Source organism: Callithrix jacchus, chromosome 18 (assembly GCF_049354715.1).
Source record: "Callithrix jacchus isolate 240 chromosome 18, calJac240_pri, whole genome shotgun sequence".
Lineage (NCBI taxonomy): Eukaryota > Metazoa > Chordata > Mammalia > Primates > Cebidae > Callithrix > Callithrix jacchus.
Genome location: NC_133519.1, coordinates 42,055,868 through 42,071,189, shown reverse-complemented (window position 1 = coordinate 42,071,189; position 15,322 = coordinate 42,055,868). Strand labels below are relative to the sequence as shown.

Genomic DNA, 15,322 nt, shown 5'->3' with positions numbered 1-15,322 from the left:
ATTCAAAGCTAATTTCAAATGTCAATTCATCCATGAAAACTTCCTTGATCACCCCAATCAGAAAATGATTTTTCTCTTCTCCACTTTTATGGTGTTTATCTCATATGGCCCTACTCCTCTACTGCCTCAGGCTGAGATAATTCCAGTATGTCTTAGCTTTCTTAATTTGAGTACAGGTTCCTGTAAACAAATAATGATGCTCTATCCTAGTATGTCCTCTAAGTACAGAATATTGTGGTTTACACACATTAGGAGTTCACAAAATATCTGGTGGCCAACTGACTGCACACTGTTGACATTTTCTCAGGCATGATATAAGATGCTGAGGGGCCATGTGCGGTGGCTCAAGCCTGTAATCCCAGCACTTTGGGAGGCTGAGGCAGGTGGATCACGAGGTCAAGAGATCGAGACCATCCTGGTCAACATGGTGAAACCCCGTCTCTACTGAAAATACAAAAAAAAAAATTAGCTGGGCGTGGTGGCACATGCCTGTAATCCCAGCTACTCAGGAGGCCGAGGCAGGAGAATTGCCTGAACCCAGGAGGCGGAGGTTGCGGTGAGCTGAGATCGCGCCATTGCTCTCCAGCCTGGGTAACAAGAGCGAAACCCCGTCTTAAAAAAAAAAAAATGCTGAGAAGTAGAGATCCCATGGCATGTAAGCAGTTCATCCAAGAGACTAGACTTCAACACCTAAAGCAATGTAATTCAGGCCTAGAAAGACTCCTCCTCTCCAACTTCAGATTTGAGGCTCTCAGAAAGAACTCAGATTAATGTGAGATCTCTCTAAGTGTCTCAGTCCTTTAGAAAAGAGATTCAGGATTCTGAGCAAGTACCAGCTCTTCAAAACTGCAGATGACGTAATGCCTCCAGGTACTGGAAGGGTGCATAGGTAATCACTCTGGGTGGAAGAGCCATCCGTTTGACATGCAGACTGTCCATTTATATTTACTGATCATGGTGCTGAAACCAACACTCAGTCTGTGGTGAATACAAAGCGAAAAGCAGGCAGAATGTCTTACTCTGGAGAGGTAGCAGTGTGAGGGCCCGTAACTGGGAAGAAGTGAGCAGGGGTCCAATTTTTAAAAAAAAAGGAGGTAAGGAAATAAACTGCCAAGTTTAGAAAGGCAACTTTTTTCTTTCTCTGGAGCAACAACAAAAATCCAGTGGGCTCTCATATATGGTCTTTTGACTGCCTTTTTAACCAAACAGCTAAGGCATTTAAAAAAGTGATGGAGTAGTCTCCTGCGTCTACCAAACACAAAGAATATTTTATAAAAGACAATTACATGGGCGATGTTGATCCACTTCTCGATGATTTTGGCTCTCTGCTGAGTTTTGAGTTCTTTGCCCCCCAGGATGGTGCTGACAACACATTTGGTGAGGGTATTGAACTGAGAGATGGTGGCACGGATTGTAGGAGCCAAGTGTTTGTTCTCCTTCTTATCTCTTCGAGACCAGATGCAGCCCAGGCAGTGGTGAGGCACTACTTTCTTGAAGAGTTGCTAGAACAAGAGAGGAACTGACTTTAAGGACAACACAGGCGTTACATGTGGCAAAGCATATCATCCGGATCATCTGTAAATTGGTATTTTGTGAAGGGCCGAATAACCCTTTTCTACTTGATGTGCCTCATGGTGTCCATTTCAACAGACAAAAGTAAATAATTAATATACCCATGGATCATGTTGATTAGAAGAAAAATCTCCACCATGTTTCATGCTGCCTTCTCAAAAGTGGTAAAACAGAAGAGCTAAAACCACCACGGTAACTCCTCACAGCCTTTTTCTTTCCTTGTATTTACCAGCTAACACCAACCTATGAAATGTGACTGCCATACTCAAATATGTCCAGCTCACAAAAATATTCAAACTTCAAAAGTACAGAAAGCACACACGGAAGTGAAGGGCCACATACAGTCACATGTGGATTCTGTGAATTTATTTTGTCCTAACTTACACTTTAACCCCTTTAAAATCTTCCAAATAAACAGTTCAGATCTTGATATATTTATGAGTGCAAAGGGAGAAAAATACCCAAGGAACAGGGTAGATTTTGTTTCACTAGGATTTGAATTCTTATTTCCCTCTGTGTCTTGAGCTCCAAGGAACAGGGTAGATTTTATTTCACTAGGATTTGAATTCTTATTTCCCTCTGTGTCTTGAGCTCCAAGTAAAAAGCGCCTTCTCCTAGAATTGCAAGAGCTCAGGCCTGAATTATTCAGATGATTGATTCAAGTCACATTTTAACTCTGCATCTGCAGGCTCAGCCTCTCTCAAGGATTCAAAAAGACTTAAATCACATTATTCCACTGCTCTCCCCAGGCTACCAGTGCCATCACTCCCCCATGTTTTAAGTGAAAATACATCTGATCACAAAGAGAAGACATACGGCATCCATGTAGGTCAGCTGCTCTGCCACGAGATCTTCTGCGAAGCACGTGAATTCTGCTGACCCTCCACCCTCCAGTTCCTCTTCCTCTTCCAGGCTGAAGGAGATCGTGTTGGAAAGCCCATCTGTTCACATATGGAAAAGATTAGTAATTGGGTGCCAGGCCAGTGTATATAATCTTATTTATAGAGTCATCAGGCTTCTTTTATTTAGGAAGAAGAGGGCCAGTCCTCCAGAATACTCACGGGGAGACAACCACAAGCACAATACATCTGAGAGCAACGGAGATCTTCCAATCTCTGCTTGTTCTTAGATTCTCTATTAAGATCAGAGCCCTCCATGCTCTCACTCTGACAAACCACTGGCTCCTAGGCCAAGGGCAGAGCCAGGACAGGCAAAGTCTAGAGAGCCCCTCATCTAGGGCTCTTTCAAACTCTTTGATGAGATTAGCTCCAGGACTAATCCAAATAACTCCTAAACCCCAACCATGCATTCTTGGTTGCTGGGCAACTTATAACCAGAAGCCTGGAAGGACTCTCCATGAAGGTGGGCCAGATTTTGGGTGATAAAATGAACCATTATGGTGTTAGAAATGCTGATAAAGCCCTCAAAATTCTCAAAATGTTCAGAGTCACTTTCAACTTTCACCCAAATCTAAGAATACATGAAGCAGAATAGTCTTCAACTAAATGCACCTGAACCTATCATAGACAAGGTCACTGATCAGCAAATCACATAGGGCACAGCCTGAAGAAGAGAAAGTCAGTACCTAGGACTCTGAATAACAAGCGGAAGGGCCCACAGCCGGAACAGGACCACCAGTCTCCATTTGGAAAGACCGGCATTGATGAAGTTTTCCTGACTTAAATCCCCAGCCTTCCTTTCCTGGAACCTCTCCCCAGTGCCGGGTTGTTTCCCAACCTCAGCCCCTTCACATTCCTCACGCTCTGTCCTGTCAAACCTGTTCTCAAGGAAAGAAGAATCTAGTTCCATTCTTTTATACCTTAGCAGAACGTAAATCAGCATGTTACCACCACCCCAGAACGTTTATATTTTGAGCCCTTTCTTTCTTTGTAGGATAAAAGACGATTAGGCATCTTGGATAAAGTCACAGTGGCTTTTCTTCATTTTCTAGGGAAAAGGAGCTTCTGAGAGTGCACCCTACACCACTTCCCCTTTGGGGCAGCATGTGGGTATCTGCCTATGCTGGTGAGAGGTATGTGATTTAAGGATTGCCTCTTTACCCAGGGCTTGAAGATCTAGATGCGAATGGGGTTGGGTTACGACTGGAAAACGTAGGAGGGGATCAATGCCTATCCCCAGAGTCTGGGACACAAACAGGTACAAGCTAAAAACAGCTAAAACCCCATGACATGGAGGCTGTTGAGCAATCTAATTTCATCATTCTTCCTCCATACAACTCTGGCATTGTTTCATTTAGTGGGGAAATTAGAAACTTGGGATCCCAAATAAAGGTTCAGAAAGGGCCTCTCCAGCCTCTTGTCAGCAAATACATAAATATATCCCAATCCCTGCAATGCAGAGCCTAACCCACTTCAACCAAGGAGGAGGGTATGTGCTAAGGGTTGATCTTCCCATTCATTCATTCATTCATTCATTCATTCATTCAGCAAACACAGCAGCCCACTGTATGTCTATAATGTTGCTGAGCACGAAAATTACATGATCCTTTCTCTTCTTCACTGCGTTTTTGCTTTTGATTCTCCTCCAGATGTAAGTAAAAACGTGAAGCACAATTTTACTTTTTAAAAACATATAGGAGAGCTTGATGCTTCTGCAGGAGTAAAACTGGGTAAAACAAGCACATGGGAACCGAGGCAATCTCCCTCTCCCCTGCCTCAGCCTGCCAAGTGAGCTCTGCCTTGCAGTCCCTGGGTTGGAAACAATGAATGACTGGTCCCACCGGTTCCCCAATTAGGCTCAGAGCCAGGGGCAGCCCCAGTGGGGATAGCTGGGCTCCAACATTGTATTTTACACTCCAGCACAAAGCCAGGCACGGAGGCCCTGAAGGGAGCTGAGGTCCGCAGCTGGAGGAGTGCCCCTGGTATTCAAACATTCCTGGCAGATGAAGTCATCTGAGATACAGAGTATTTGGCAGTCAGCGTCCAATGATGCAATTGCATTTCCCTCTCTCTGGTCCCCCAGCCATAAAAAATTCAGCAGGTATTGTTTGGAATTTAGGTCTATTTTCTTTGGAGCTGATTCAGCTTTTCTTATTGGTGCTGAGGAACATTTCCTTTCCCTCACTGATGAAGTCAGGCATCCCTTCAGGGAAATGCCTGTCAGGAGCTCCAAGTGGGTCAGCCACCATGGCAACTGTCACCCAGCACCCCAGTGAGGGGATACACATCAGGTTGGAAGGCTGTCCCAGCTTCTTTCTGACCTTTTCCACAGCCTGATAGTTCCAAGCACCTCATGACCTGCAGTGGCTGTCTTTCCTGTGTCCTTGGAAACAGGCAGTCAATTCCTCAAATAGGAAAACACAGCCACAAAAACTTCCTTTGATGAGGCTCTCAGAGATGCCAAATGATGGTGGTCTGCACTGGCAGGGGACCCGTTACAGTGATGTTTTTCCATACTGAAGGGCAGACACCTTTTCCAAGCTTTCGGGAGGGCAGGATCAGAACTGGACTTAATTCCTTGACCACCACTAGATGGGGGTGCTTGTGATGGAAGGATAGAAGGAGCCATTAAGCAGATCATAAAATGCAGATTCAGGTTCGGAGTGGTACATGTTGATAAAGGAAGATTAAAAATTCATCAAGGAGGCTCTCTTCCTGGTAACAGAAGAAACCCCAGGAAACTACTTAATTTCTCTGAGCTGGAGTTTCCGGAGTTTCCTCATTCATAAAATGAGAGAGCCAGACTAGGTAGTCTTGAAAATTCCCTTCTCTGCCTAAAATTCTAGGCTCCACAATTAACACTTCAGTAACTTTGAGAATTTTATACCCAAGCCAACCCTCCAGCATGTGTCCTTTTGAGGGTACCAAGGTTTCCTATTAGCCAGCACAGGGAGAACCATTCTCCAGCATGGAGGCTGCAGAATCAGCAGCTAGCCTTTTCCCTGTGAGCAAACAAGTACTCACTGTCAGTTTCCACTTCTTGCTTCTGAAACTGCTCAAGAAGATTTTGTGCTCTTCTTTCTGGGTCAGAGCCCGGCATCATCCGTGTGAGATAATCCAGCAGTTTCTGTAAGCAAGGGAAGTGAGGGGGCTCTCGGAAGTCTTCCGCACACTGGTCAAGCCAGGCCCTCAGTATTGAAGCGATTGCACTGAGAAAGAGAAATGGACAGTCACTGCACCCGCTGGCTATAGGGAGGCAGAACAAGGCCTGGACGCCAGGGCAGACCCCAGGGGCACCCGGGAAACTGGGCAGGTGGTCAAGAGATCAATCATCCAAAAGTTCCTAGAAACATCAGTGAATTTAAAGTACTTGAAAACAAACCAGCTAAACTTCATTGCTTTAAGTGGAGTGCTGCAGTGAAGCTGGTAAGGTAGATTTTTCTGTTTGTTTTTTTAAGGAAGCTAAACTTTGGAAAAACACATACAGGGCAGAAAAAATGGAGGTGTAGAAGATTTAGCGAATCCTGAAGAAACTTCAAAGCAATCTGTGTACAATGGGATTATGCTCAAATTAAATACCACAAAATCTGCCACCTACTATGTTAGGAAATAACTGACTGCCAGTAGGCCAGAAATCCATCTGACGAAAGGAGGTGCCTGAGTTTGGAAAGATAAATGCATAAAGTCAGGTTGACAAGGATCACCAGGGCTTCAGCATGAACACTAAAAATGTCCTCATAAAATTATCCTTTTGTTTCCCAAACCACAATGAGAAGAATATGTTTCAAGTGGGAGAAACAGTAGGTAGAGAAGTTATGTCTTTAAAAGATAAAAGAGAAAAACTTGATAAGCAAAGGTGATTTCTTCTGATGGCTCTGTGGGTCACACAGAGTCCACCTTGGGGAAGACACGGTCCCAGCGCACAAAAAGAGACAGGGTCATTTGTGTGTGCACAGCTCCCTCTGGTATGTTCGTAATAACACAGCGTGTTGTCTTTAGGTTAGGGGCAACCACTCACTGAAGGCAAGAGACAAATGGCTGAAGGATAGAAAGGGTAAAGGTTTTGAGAGCTATTATTCTATGCTTCATCTTCAAAGAAGACTTCACCAACACTCCTGGCTCAAGCACATGCCACAGTCAAGGAGAAGAACAGAATACTCTGCCTGCCCAGCTACCGGTCACCTCATACAGCCCAGGCATATTCACGGCTGACGGCTGAAGAACATGACACGAACTATAAATTAATTCATGCATCTTTTGTCGACAGAGACACAACACCTCATCTTTATAAACACTTTACCAAAAGTTTTCAGCCAAAAGGAGTTTTTTAAAGCACATTAAAAATTCTCATTATCTAATTACACTTCAAACACATTCTTTTTTAGTTAACAAACAACTGGACTATGTTATTACCCACGTATGTGAAACTGAAGGCTGGGCTTTCACAGGTGTGTCTAACTTTCTCCACATCTTGATTTCTTTCACACCAAGAAGCTGGCCCATCATCAAAGCACAAGTATAACTAAAGCCAATTTAATGCTTAACTCTTGGAATTGAAGTACAAACAGAAGGAAAATAAATGCAGCCCTGTTTTCACTACAGTGTACATCGCTGTTTCACTAATGTGGAACATTAAAGCATTTGGAACTATAATATTCAATTATCTACGTCTAAAGTAGACACATAAAACCATCCAATAAAAGTCATAGAAATAATTCAATAATCCAAATATTTAGTCCAGATTAAATGAAATTATAAACCATAATTTCATTTCCTTCCAGAAAGCCAGAAGAAATTGAAAACCTGATATTTTCATATTTCAGCTTGACTTATACAGAAAAACAGTTTTGCACCTTTAAAAAGAGGGATGAATTAATCTAATTAATACCACTACTTGCTCAATATTTCTTAATATTTCAGCGAAAAGATACTCTTATGATGACACTGATGGAAAAACAGATATGGAGAGACGATGATTGACATCATACGCTCAAGTCAAGAACAGCAGCAGCCTAACGACAAGAAGTATTTCACTTAAAAGAACACCCGGACAGAAACATGAAGTTACAGGTAAGAGTCAGTGATGGTAATATATAATTTACTTCTTAAATGCCTGTGATCCTTAATTATGATAAAATCCCTTATTTATTGCAAAAAAGTAAATTTTACAAATGTATATAAACTAAAAAAGCAAAAGACCTATTCCCTCCCTTAATCCGAATCCCATTCCCAGGACCTTTTGTTAACTGTTGGAATATATCCTTTTAGGCTTTTCTGTGGAAACATATACATATTTAAATATACATAATATGTGCGAGTGTGGTGGCTCACACCTGTAACCCCAGCACTTTGGGAGGCTGAGGCAGGAGGATTGCTTGAGCCCAGGAGTTTGAGACCTGCCTGGGCAATGTGGTGAAACCCCATCTCTACAAAAACTACAGTGAATTAGCCAGGGGTGGTGGTGCATGCCTGTAGTCCCAGCTACTCAGGAGGCTGAGGGGAGAGAACTGATTGTACCGAAGAAATAGAGGCTGCAGTGAACCATGATCACACCACTGAACTCCAGCCTGGGTGACAGAGTGAGACCCTGTTTCAAAACAAACAAACAAATAACAACAACAATATATATATATAATCAACATGGGTTTTTTTTTACTAAGCAGTATGTTACAGATACGTCATCATTACCTCTAGATCTATATTATTTGTTCTCATGATATGGATACACCATACTTAAGTATGCTTCTACTGGAAGACAGATATTTAAGTTGTTTTCAGGCTCTCACAACTACAGAATATTTGCATCCTTGCTTCCACCTCTGTGTGCTCATGTACTTCTGTAGAGCACACAGTACTTACCTCCATGGAAAGCTGCAGCCTCAGAAGACCTAGGGGAGTCCTAAAGAGGAGTCTTAGTCTAGATTGGATTGCCCTTAGGTGGACATTTTGCATTCCTCAATCTGATGTTTTTAACAAGCTCTGGTGATCTATGCATTTTTTTACCCTTTGTGACAGTGACCTTCCTGTAGCTTAGCCTAAGGAGCTTTGAAAGTTCACCACAAACTCAGACACTGAATTAGCCAGAAAAAGCATTTTCACACAAAAGAGGAATGAAGGGGGAGGAGGAAGAGGAAACAGAGAAAGGGAAAAGACATATACAAACAGCACAATAGAACGCGAGGCAGACCCCTGCCCTCCTAGTCGAAAGAGTGTTTCTCAGCATGCCAGGCAGGGAGGCTTTCTGGAAAGGCCTGGAAACATGCCCAAAGCTCACAGTAGCTTTGTGTGTGCCAGTCCTGGGAAGAAACTTTCTGTTCTTGATAGACTAAGAAGCAGATACAAATGTGAAATTTTTAAGATTTAAAAAAGAAAGTAACATCGCAAAATAATGATGAAGGAAAAATGGGATTACTGGCCAATGGTTTTTCCATCTTGCCCAGCCTGGCTCCACTCCTAAGATCTACCTTATATACTGAGCAGAATTGAGTGGGAGGATATAAAGAACCTTACCGCTGAAGGGAAATTCTAGTTCGAAGTCACAAATATACAGGAATGGTATGTCTGTTAGACTACCGAAGCCACTTGGCTCTGTACACAGACCCAGACAGGACCCTTGGAGACCCGGAAAAAGAAAACTCTAACCCTCATCCTGGCTGTGTACTGGGGAGCTAAGGAAGCCTGGAGAGGTAAGTTATCTCCACTGACCCCCACCCCCACCCCGCTCTGGGGAAGAGACATAATAACACCTTCTCCATCGACCTGACACTCACTGATCAGTTGAGATTTCAAATGATATAATGTCAATAAGGACATTTTGAGATGCCTGGAGAGAAACATAATTGTCAAGTCTTACAACTACTTGCCAGAAGTCAGAGAAGGAAGGGATTGAAAAGGCAAAATGGCTCAACAGGAAGAATGACACCGAATACAAACCATGCTATGATACGTGTGGCTTCAGGCCTGCTGGAAGAAGGTAACTGCTGTGAACACACACACACACACATGCACACACGTGCCCACACACATGTACCTTGAGGTATCCTCTCTGGGATAAATCAAAGGCATCAAACTGTAGTATTAACTGCAAGAGATGATTCTTGAACAACTTGTAGAGACAGAAGGAATTACTGAAGCCAAACTGGATGATTACTATGTTGTGACATAACCTAAACTTAGTCAGGAGAAAAGCCAGTACCTGCTTTCCTTTTCCAAAGTGATCTTTGATAGATGACAGAACAAAACTCCTCCGTCCCAAAGAGAAGTATGCTGGGCAGGTGGCCAAGGCCAGGGGCCCAAAACTCATAGCATGAGAGACAACCAAACTTGAGTTTTCTACCTCAGATATTCTCAGTAACATACAAAACTTTGTAGTGTGTGAGCCTTTTCCCACCGACTGCAATCGTCTGTAGGGGAAGGAAGACATGCTCAGATGTCACTGTTTGAAACATACTAAGACTTTTTCTTCTAAGAAAACAGACCCCTGGGGAGTATTAATTCAACAACTAAACTAATATTTGTTGAATGCCCTTTATTTCCCAGAGTCAGGAAAATAATTTATGTGATGAACATCACAATACAGGAAGTCCAGGGGTCCCAGGGAAGCACTGAACTTCAGAAGGAACTGACCTGGTCAAGGCTTTAGGGAGGGTCTCCCTGAGGAAATGATGTGAAAGCTGAGAGCTTGAGGGTTAGGAGTCCCTGGGATAAGGACTCTGGGGCGGCAATGAAGCAGAGGTCCCGCAGTGAGAGAGCCGAACTCTTGTAAAGGACTTAAAGATCTGTTGAACTAAAATTAGAGTTGGGGGAATGGAGTATGATGATATACTCATTGATTTTTTTTCTTTTTTGAGACAGAGACTCTGTCGCCCAAGCTGGAATGCAGTGGCATGATCTTGGATCACTGTAATCTCCACCTCCTGGGTTCAAGCGATTCTCCTGCCTCAGCCTCCTGAGTAGCTGAGATTACAGGTGCACTAACATGCCTGGCTCATTTTTGTATTTTTACTAGAGATGGGGTTTCACCATGTTGGCCAGGCTGGTCTCAAATGCCTGACCTCAGGTGATCACCTGCCTTGGCCTCCCAAAGTGCTGGGATTATAGGCGTGAGCCACTGCACCTGGCCACTCATTGATTTCTCAGCCAACCAGAAATTATGCCTAATAACACCTGCTTAGAAGACGAGACAGATGTGACTTGGCTGAGAGATAAAAGAAAATGGTTCAGAACCTCTAGACACCCCAGGGATCTTCAGGCACGCAAAGCAGAGAGGGCTGAGGTGAGCATTTAGGCAGCGGTTATGTGCAAACCACAGATTTTTTTAATGAATGCAGATTTTAAGTAAACCTATTAAATCATATTAAAATTCCGTAGCCAGTAAAATACTCTAGAATCGGTCAAATGTTTAATACAAATTTTTCCAGGTATGAAGTCATCTCTCCCATGATGTGAAACCTCTGAGCCAAGAAATAGGATTACCGTGACAAAAAGAATAGCACTATCCATCTAGAGCTCTTTCCCTCCCCAGAAACCTATTTGAAATAATAATTTTTTGTACTTAATCATCAGGAGAAAATAAGACGTGGAACCATTTTCGAAGCAGCAAAAAATGTTTTTCTATTTTAGGACATTCTCTGAGAACTGGATCTTCTCCTCGCTGCAGATAATAAAAAGGTAAGAAGATGTACACAGATGGTGGGCTTTTCCAGCAATGCAGTAGCTTTTGCCAAGCTCTGAGGGTGGGATCTAATACACTTTGTCCTTCAGGAAGACTGAAGCCTAAGTCAACCTTGACACTGACTCTGGGCCAGACCCTCCACCTTGTTCTCTTAATCATAGAACAGTTTTCCTCTGTTTCAGGGAAGGTTGCCAGATAGAGGCTGCCTCAGACCTCCAGCTAGATGATTTTCCTAATGACAAAGAACAAAGGAAGATACTTTCCTCAAAGAGCTTTCCTCTTTTTATTTTTCTGGAAAGGATAAAAATATGATTATCTGGACCTGTCAAGGTTGTCCTGAGTTGCTTTTTTACACTTTACATTGTCACATTTTTCAGTACTATTGGTAAGAAGAGATTCAAATACTGGAGGAGAAGTGAAAGAGGGATAGAGAGAAGACCAGGGAAATAAATGCCAACAAAGCCAGAGTCAGATCTAAGCACTAAGAAGGCAAGCGCAAAGCAGGAGCCACGGCGAAGGAAGAGAAGAGGAAAACATCCTCCACAGCAAGGAGAGGAAGAAAAGGATTATGAAAGGAAGGCATACAGAAAGACAGTAAACGTGAGTAGGAGAGGGCCAGGAGTAGGATGAATGAGCCTGAAACCAGTTACCCAAAGTCAAGGTTATTTACACCCCTGTCTTTCATTCCCAAGCTAAGTACTTAAGAGAAATATTTTCGTTTTTATCAGAGGAAAAATAGTAAAGGTCATGCATCACAGAGGTTAAGGCCTGGGTTAAATCCCAGCTCTTTCACTCATTCATGACGTAGCCTTGGACATGTTCCTTAACCTATGCCCCAGGGTCCTCCTCTGTAAAGTATGAATCATAAAACACAATCATTATGAGGGTTTAACAAGTATGTATAGTACTTAACACAGGGACTATTCCTACCAAGTAGTCAATACATTCTAGCTATTATTAGAAAAGGACATCGCCAGTCACCAAAATTATCTTTCAGGGACCTCAATAACTCATTCTCTAATTCCCCACAGTACAAGAAGGGAGTTTTCATGTTATAAATAGAACTCTATTAAAAAAAATGGCTGAGGCCTTCTACAGTTTTCACCGCTAGAACTGAGTTTCCGTTGGTAGTGACAGATGCTGCAAGGCACAAGGAACAGGAAGCAGGTTCTCCTTTGATGGGCTTAATTTGGTCTTGTTTCCTCACATCCTTCAACCCATCTCCTTCCCCAGGAAAAAGGTCTAGCGTCCACACTTCTAACAGCTGTGTGCAAACCTTGCTCAGGGTATTAATTCAATAATAAAGAAACAGCCAGGCAAAATAGCAGACAGCAATGGAAATAATAACAAACTAAAAGATCTCAGAATAATAACAATCTAAAACGTTAGTCACAATAGTGATACTCTAATCTAGTCCTTCATGCGCTTCCGCAGTCTTATTATTATGATATAGGCAAATGGGGAGGGAAATCTTGAGTATCCAAGATCCCAACACTCTTCTATACATGGCAGGCCTGAGAGCAAAAGACCCGAGTGGGAAGCCCAGGTCTTGGAGTCATTTGGACCAGAGTTCAAATATCAGACCTGTCGTTTAACCAGCTGCCTGATCTTAGTCAAAACACAAAACTTCTCTGAAGCTTCACTTTATATCCTATAAAGTGAGGAAAATATCTCAGCATATTTGTGATGGCTGAAGAAGACACAAATATAGAGTACCCAGCAGAATGCCTTGCACAAAGCATGCATACCACAAATTGTAGCCAATGGTGGTGACAAGGGCGGTGTCATCATTTTCACTGTCTGCAATGCCGCGTGGTGAATCAAGCAACACGGTCTGATTGTGGTGTCTGTTTACCTTTCTAACAGAAACATTCTCTAATGTAGGAAACCCTAGGAGATGCTCATATGACTGAGCTGTCTTCTTTTTGACTCTTCCTCCATTATTAGAACATCAGTTTCTGCTCAGGGTTTTCTACCCACGTCCCAGAAATGCAGATTTGACTTAGATTGTTAATGACTTAAAAACTATGGTTTTCATTTTTCTTTGTCCTGTATGGATATTGTAAAGACAATTCCAGACTCTGATACGGCATATCACTTCTTCATTTCATTTGTTTCACTAAAAACAATCCTCTCACAGCATAACCTTTGATTCTTCTAAATTGGAGCTTTAAACCTTGTTTTTGCTGCTCTTCACCCCTCCTCCTTTTCCCCATTTTTGTTATAATCACTCCAATTAATTTCAATTGCCTTCTTAGGGCATCTGAACTTGCAGGAATGAATATTGACTGCAGACTCTCTGGGAAGATTTTCTAACTTTCCACTATGAAGTTTCTGAGGCAGTAATGTAACACAGCCAACTTGCTTTAACTCCTGTCCTTTTTCTTTAAAGTGTGTCCAGTGTCTCGGATTACTACTCTTTACATGATCCTTAACCAGTGACTGAAATCTGGTGTCCCTGTTTACAACTTCTGGGAAAAGATTACAGAAACAATATTCGTATCTTCTGAACATGTGGAAATAAAAGAGAACGGTTTCAACAATTTGAAGTGCTACCACAGTAGAGAGTTTGAGAAAACAAAACTTGGCATTCCACAAGGAAACTGATGAGATTCAATTAAAGAAAAGAAAACAGAAACAATTTCAACCTTGCAATACTCATTAAGTAAAGAAATAAAGCATCATTTCCTGAGGAGTTTTAAATCTCTTTAAATAAAGTTATATATATATAGCGAAGGAGATATGGTCACCTCACATACACAACTCGGAAAATAAAGATTCATGTTGTAAAGGCTCTATGTGGTTAATATCCCTTCTTTACATTCTCTTCACTTTTGAATTCAATGATTGTAATAAATCTGCCCTATTGACAATTTGTTTTTTCCATCTGGTTCAGATTTTATTATTCAAAAACACAGCATTTTATCGTGTAAAAATGTCAGCAGGAAAAGGGCACAGGTAGAATGAATACAGGCAGAAATGTTTTCTTCTGTCATGGCAAGCGAGTTTCCTAATTGCTAATTAGTGGTCAGTTTAGGGATCCGAGAAATACATGTGGCACAGCTTAAATATATCAGTCTAGCCCTAACATCAGAAATCACCTTGTGGCAAAGATGCCAACATCCAGCAGCCTTGGAAGTTGAATCCTCTGCAACGGAAGACATTCTTGTGTTAGCCAGATAACTTTAGAGGGTCCTGACATTGTACAGAGCCTGAACTCTGGACTGGAATTACAAGTACTCCGCATGTGGGAGTCCCTGCACAATCTGATACTTTTTTAAATGCACCAAGAACACTAGTTGGTTGGGGTCCAAGACATCAGAAACCAACCTTTCATCTTGAATGCTTCATCTGTATTTCCACGTTTTCCTTCTTTAAAGTTCTTTTACCCTCCAAAAGGTTTAAATCTATATTTGGAAATACAGGAAAGATTGTACTTGGTACTTGGGAGCCTGGATAAAATGTAAGTGTTGCTCTATGCCTTACAGCATAGAAAAAAAAAACAGGAGAACAAACAATATTGGGGCATTTTTCTGTTCATGGTTAAACCCAATAGTGAGTCCCTGTCCCCACCCTCTCCTCCACCCGGGTCTGCAAAACTGAAGGCAACTGCCCTAAACAGGATATTTACTTCTTTTATGTCATTGGATTCCTGCTGTCAGTTTTCCACCTGAAATCACAAGAGAACAGATTCATAGCAAAGGAAAACAATGGGCATTTTGCCACTCCTTGCCTTACTCCCACAAGACAATGCTTTAGCTCAGCTCTTTATTCATGGCCCCAGTGAGCAGCTGTGATGCCACCACTGGGAACAAACAATCAAAGCTTGTGTACGTATTTCTTCCTGTCTCATCAAAACCGGTAACACACTTTCCAACAAAGAAAAGTGGTCGAAGGCACCTCTCAAAAGTCCACTCTGCTGTGTAGACTGTACCCCTGTGTCTGCTATTCATTTGAATTTTTTTAGAGAGAAAGAAGAAGCTAAATACATTTTATCTTAGACATCCCTGAACTTGAAAGGACCTCAGTGAGCATTTATTCCAAGCACTCATTTTTCAGGTGAAGAAACTGAAGGGAAGGGAGGTGAAGTGACTAAGCTGAGGTCAGATGACTGGTAAGTGACAGAGTGAGTGATAAAGAAGGAGCAGAATCCAAGTTCTCCAGGCTCCTTAACCAG

At 42.3% G+C, this 15,322-nt stretch overlaps 1 protein-coding gene across 6 annotated transcripts in view; it reads right to left on the bottom strand.

Annotated features, from left to right (window-relative positions):
* RGL1 (ral guanine nucleotide dissociation stimulator like 1) overlaps window positions 1–15,322 on the bottom strand; it is a 303,693-nt gene that overhangs the window by 41,826 nt on the left and 246,545 nt on the right. For all 6 annotated transcript variants that reach the window (XM_054247899.2, XM_002807704.5, XM_035280227.3 and 3 more), the window contains 3 exons: window positions 5,496–5,680; window positions 2,389–2,513; window positions 1,287–1,502 (listed from right to left, as the gene is read on the bottom strand). In XM_054247899.2, the coding sequence (XP_054103874.1) occupies window positions 1,287–1,502; window positions 2,389–2,513; window positions 5,496–5,680 (526 nt within the window). The remainder of the gene's footprint in view (window positions 1–1,286; window positions 1,503–2,388; window positions 2,514–5,495; window positions 5,681–15,322) is intronic.